We start from the raw sequence: 6,000 nt of genomic DNA, 5'->3' as shown, positions 1-6,000 counted from the left end.
CTTTTGAGCCACTGTGACCTGCAGTATAGTCAAAATACTTTGGTAAGAGTTTTCCAAAAGCAACTCCATTTCCTTCCAGTCGTCAGGTGGTCTGAGTATGGCAACCGAAGGGCCTGAAGGTGGGTGAGAGGTGGTGGATTGAGACGAGTTGCAACGCATCTCGCTGCAACTAGCGTTACCAGGCAAATTCACGTGGAAGCGCAGTGAAGACACCCTCTCTGCATCTACTGACACTCTACACAATTGTTAAACCATTGCTTGGCCTCTATTGGGCAGCCTCCAACAGGCAAGGCACAGGTGCCAGCTTCGGATCGATCATACTCCCCCATATCTGGTCAGCAAACACTGAGATAGTCTTCAAGCACTGTTTTTGCTGGGGATATAGTGTGGGCCGGGCATGCTAAAAAACGACAGTTGCTACAGGGTGGCGATGCACCAAACAGCTGCTCTCCCGCGTGCCGGCGGGCAGTTCCTGATCAATTTCCATTACTCGAGTGGCACAAAATGCTGAGTCTTTGACAGTTATTCTAGGGAGATAAGCTTTTATTGGCAGATTCTGACCAGTCTCCACTATTCGAGTGGCGAAATGGCTAAATCTTCGGCAACACGGGAGAGATAACAGATGATATATCTTTTTTTGGGGAGAGCGCATTCACGGCTAACCATTGCTAATCACCAGGCCGATCAGATAATAAGTTGGTTTTGTCGGCTCGGGGTTGCCCTTCCTAACCATGCGGCGCTACCAAGTAAAACGAGTTCCCTTGGCCGCACCCGAGCATCGAGATGTGCTGCAGAAGAGTTGAGCCGATTTCACAGAAAGTTCCGCAAAAGCAGCTGGCCTTCCCTTCAGGTTCCAAACGCCCTGGGCAGAGCGGTATAGGGGTCAATGCGTGGAGAGCGAGGAGAGGGCCGGGAGCGCCTTGCCCGAGCCGCAACTCGCGCTAGAGGGCATCCCCAAATGCAACCATAATCAAGACCCCTTTCTGTGTATGCACTAGAATTGTAAGCAACTGCTAAGTTGCTTACCTATCATCCAGTTTCGAGCCTGAGTAGTAGAAGCACCAGGATCAACTTTAGACAACAGGCCCAGGCGGCTGTGTCCATGACGACTGGAAACTGAACTGCCTTTCGAAAACTTAAGCTTTTCTTACTTCGGTACAGCTCACCATAGTTCTCTGCTAAGCCCGAGGACTCTGCCTAGAACCGCCGTACATTAGAGGTACCACGTTCTACACATCCCCTGCTGCTTAGGTCCATAGAACGATTCGATATAAACTGGCAGGTTAGGTACTCGGCTGGATAAGTGTCAACAATGCCGTTTAATACGGACTATACCCGTTTTAGCCCCGGTGTCCACCCCGGCCGTACGACGAGTGCTGGGCCCGACGCCTCAGGAAGCCGGACGAGAGCGATTGAAACATTCCTAAACTATAGATTTGATATTATGGGTGGAAAGGATGAGGCTGTGATGCTTCATAATCCCTGCGGACTCATTGGTTAGGCGCAGGTTTGCGAGTAGCAGTCAACCCCGTAGCATGCAGCCGTGCGGGGAAGTGGCGGCCAGTGCCTTCTTGCTTAGGAAATGAACTCCCGGCTATCTTAATAGGCTGTCTAGTCTTTTAGTATATAATTTGGAAAATTGTCTTTGCCAATTAATCCCCCTTTTGATCTGGATATTCGCAGAGACTAGCCTATGCGCTCGTACGACAGGACGGGGCACTTCGTACAGTAGGCTCTGCTCTCGCTGTCCAGTGGTCATTGTGCAATGCCCCAAAAATGCCGGGGTTCTCCGTTTTTTATAGAGTCAAAATGTGTTTAGAAGTTGGCTGATGCATCCTTTCATGTAACATTGGGCATGTGGACCTATACCACTTGGTGGACAATATACAACGGACCGACAACCGCACACTCGAGCACACAACTGCTGCTGCGACAGCGCTGGTACTTTCCTTCGGCATAGGCGCCGCAAAATATTGTAAAATCATTTAGTAGGATAAGGGAGAGGAATAAGTAGCAGATTGAGATGGGTCAAGATTAGCAGTAATGGCAAGGACGCACCTCTCCCTTACTCATGCACAGCCCCGATGAGTGGCTCATTGCGCCAATGCGTCTTCTTGATCTTCCTTCCCTCCCCCAATCCTTACAACTACTCGTATTTAGTCAATTTTGTTGCACTTCCTGTCTATACTGGATTGACTACAACCCCATGACTACAACCCCACTCCGCAGTGTGCTGACAGGCGTAGAGACAGTGCTGCTAGACAGCACTGCTCTTGGAAGCACAAGAGGGGAGTTTGGAGGGTTTCCACGCCTCTTGATTCGTTCAGACAAGATCTGAATAATCAGGCCGGAGCTGCTGAGGTGGAGTAGATGACGTGCTAGTGCTGCATCACTTCACTCCTTGTGATATTTGGAGTGGAACCGTAGGTGCAGTCTATTTACCTCACGGTTGCCCATGCTGAGGGCTGCACTCTTGTGGTCGACGGGCTTTGTGTCATGGAGCGTCCATTCGAGGAGCAACTGGTTCCAACGATGATTAACGTAGATGCTTCGCGCAACTCCCTCATTCGCAGTGGGACGACATGTGGGTGAATCAGTGGGGATAAGGCTGTACTTCACAGCTACAATACGGCACATTTCGCAGAGGGTGGACGCTGGGGTCTTCAGAACTTATCGTACCCGAAGTTAGTGCCTTTGACTGCACAGACCTGCTTCAGAACAAGGCATGGAACAGCAATTGCAACGGAACAGTCAACTTGAAAGCGCTTTGGGTGCAATACCCAATTCACTCTTCCCTTTATAAGGGTTGAAAGCAAGCAAAAGATGCATGAAGACGAGACTTATTTCCTTGGCGGCGATGCTACTGCGGCGAATCATGTCCCCGCTGCCGTTCTTCTCAATGCTGATAGGGGACTGGGCCGCGGTTTTCTCCTCAAAAGGCTTCGGCCTTCTGTATGGCTGAGTCGAAGTGGACAGGTTGGGCCACTGGGGCTTACGTTTCCTGTAAAAAGACTAATTTTCGTTGCGGGGCTGGCAGTGGCTTTTATTATCCTGAAATGTGCTTTTGGATTGGGTGGCGCCAGTGCCCTACGCGGGCTTCGAAGATCGTTAGGAGAATCCGGGGGCCACTGGCATACGGTAGCATGTGGTGGCTATGAACGAGATCGTGGACCAGTAAAAAATGGAACTGGCATAGATGAATCTGAGCCAGAAGGTGTGACGCATAGCAGAGTTAACGACGTATTCGACCAGTTGGAAGAACTCCAACGCATATGCGCAGCTCTTTCTGTAGGGCGGGGGATTCAATTGCAAACGCAGATCGCTTGCTTCTACTTGCTCGTCAGTTCCCAAGAGCTTGCCGCGGTTTCCGCGATGCTGCCACCCCATCTGGAGACGCGCAGAGTGCAACTCACAAATTCGGGCTCCAGTATGGCCAGCCGCATCCTCCGAAAATATCCTGCTTTCGCAGTCGGCGACAACGCATTTCGGCGAATCAGGAAGCTACTCGAGTTAAACAACCAGCTGTGCAAACTCCCTGATAGATGCACTCTAGGGAGTACGCAGTGCAGGACCAGGCTGCAGCATCTCGGCAGGCTCCAACTTGTGTTCTTGAGTATTATACTTACCCGACTAGAAGGACTGCTCGAATTAGCAAACCAGGGCAGGAGGCCAACCGATCAGGGAGTGTCGGAAGTGCTATCCTCAATGGCTGGGTTGCGACATACACGTCGAGTTCAGATTCTTGTTGATCATGGTCTCGGCCCGTGGGTGGCCGCGTACCTGCGATTGGCGAGCCCTAAACACATCGTGGCAAGAGCAAGAGAACGTCAGATCCTTCTAAATAATAGTTTGACACCCGTCGATGTGCTCGTCAGACAGTTGGAAGAGGCGTCTGCTCACACCGTAGACGCAACAGAACGGCCAAGGCAGCGGATTTCTGTTGGTGTGGGTGCTCCGCGTTGGGACGCTACCGCGCCAGAGTGGCGGCAAATCGCAAGGCCTGGTGTCACGTCCCTTCCGTACCCGGCTCCGATTGCAACTACCAGCTCCGCTGTGCCCCGACGTTCATCCGATATGCTGCGAGATAGTGATTTAAGCCTTGGGGAAGAGGGTGGTTCGAATGCCACACTTCCTCCCCATCACCCTATTTTTGTCCATCCCCCACGAGCGACTTTTTTTGGCCCTTCAAGTCAACCTCTGCCGGAGCCTTCAGGGCGCAGAGACGGGCAGCGTTCTGTCAACCCTTCAAGTTCCTGGTATCCCCCTCGCCAAAGCGTAGTGCATTTCCAAGCAATGCAACCAGCATCAGGTCCTGCAACGGGAACTCAGTCGTTCGCGCCTTTGGGCACCGTACAGTCTGCACCTGACCTGAGCAAGACTGTAAACAGGGGGTTGGTGGACTGCTGGCCAACAAATTCGGGTGAAAGAGTGCCCCGGTTAAGTGCCTTTTCCGTCGTAGCGCAGGGTGAGCAGGAGCCATATGGTACCACTCAACCTCTGGACAGCGGGCACATGCTGCTGAGCGAAGATGCAACATCTGCGCTGAACCTGCAGCTTCCACGATATTCCCATCTACTGCAGGAGGATATGGAACCCGTTAGCACCTCCAACCTGCTCTTCGCAGACACAGAATTAGGGGCTGGCACTTTTGGGTCCCCTGCGTCACGGGGTGGTGCAGGGGATGGTTTGTTGGGAGGGCATTTGAGTGCCCTCCAAACTGAGCGAAAACATCCCGAATGAAGCATGCAAACGGTGGAGTTTGGTTTTTTCCGGGGAACACTATCTTCTGAACCGCCGTATCAAAGCTGGCCTGAAGATTGGTCTGTCACACCAAAGTGAATTGAAGAGACAAGAGCGCTTTGGTGAATCGAGGGGGAAACATTCTGTATGGCAGGGCAACAGAGAGCCACATGTGCAAGTAAACAGTGTGCTCCAGGCGGTGTTGAAGGCGCTACTCCTGCATTGATAGCAACGAGCTGCTGAGCTCAAGGTGCTGTCAAGACAGCAATATTTGTGGAGAAGGGAGTAGTGGACAATACATTTGTTGCGACGCGCAAGGATCCTAGTCTGTGTGTCCTGCGGCGTGGGTGCACGTTACAGCCAACCTTGGATAGGCACTCCAGTGTCTTCCGACAGTAATGAAGGGTGGCTTTGACTCATGTCGTCCCCTGGTAAGTTTCTGTTTTTCTGGTTGGACGCATCAAGTGATTGAAGCACTCTGATTGAAAAGTAGAATAGCACAGAATCTGCATTCCCTACCATCAGCCTGAATATCACAAAGGTAATCTGGTCGCAAGAGCAAGCGAGGACGCAGTTGTGTGTACTAGGAAGAACGCATCATATCAATTCTCGTAGTCATTGGAGTTTGTGCGAATGCATTAAATTGGCGCAATAGTGGGTACGCTTCGTATCCATTTATCATATTAGCGAAGTGGAATTTCAGTGAGGAGATGGACCGCATAGCGCCATGTATGGGGATGCTCCTGCCCAGTTCTGTTGCCGACACCTGGGGTGCACTCTGCCTTGCCTACAGCCAATGGCGTTGCTTTCTAACGACAGCTCCACTGTATCTCGTCGCTCTAAATATAAAGCTACTGGGGGGTCCCTGGGCCTACGGGAGTGCGCCAGAGCGTTCGCTTAGAAAGTGCACAGGAGGCATGAAGCCACCCGATCCGCGGTGGCTTTCACCTTCGTAGAAATGCAGGTACTAACCTCTGAAGCCTATTGGCAGAAATGCTTGAGTGAGCAAAAATATACATGAAACACTTCATCACATGACGCGACTTCGGTCAACTTTGAAAGTTGATCGAACCATTTCGTCCTCTAACCAGCAGCATCAGCATGCAACAGCGTTGAGTAGTTGCTGTCGATGAACGAGCATCACCCTTCATTTGCAGTCTGATGAAGGCATTACAACTGCCGAGATTGTCCTTTTCTGGGAAGCCGTGCTTAGGTATTGTCAGCACCTTGCATGAGCAATATTATTCTACACAAATCCAG

General features: G+C 51.4%; 1 protein-coding gene across 1 annotated transcript; it reads left to right on the top strand.

Moving 5' to 3' along the window:
* Window positions 1-2,823: 2,823 nt before the first annotated feature.
* On the top strand, window positions 2,824-4,740 carry EAH_00005100 (hypothetical protein, conserved; the record flags this gene model as incomplete). Its single annotated transcript, XM_013396681.1, has 1 exon — window positions 2,824-4,740. The coding sequence occupies one exon, from the start codon at window positions 2,824-2,826 to the stop codon at window positions 4,738-4,740; it is 1,917 nt and encodes a 638-aa protein (XP_013252135.1).
* Window positions 4,741-6,000: the final 1,260 nt, after the last annotated feature.

The sequence above is a fragment of the Eimeria acervulina genome, genomic scaffold (assembly GCF_000499425.1).
Source record: "Eimeria acervulina Houghton genomic scaffold, Eah_scaff20, whole genome shotgun sequence".
NCBI lineage: Eukaryota > Apicomplexa > Conoidasida > Eucoccidiorida > Eimeriidae > Eimeria > Eimeria acervulina.
The sequence above is the reverse complement of the archived record's forward strand: the minus strand, read 5'-3'. Positions and strand labels throughout refer to the sequence as shown.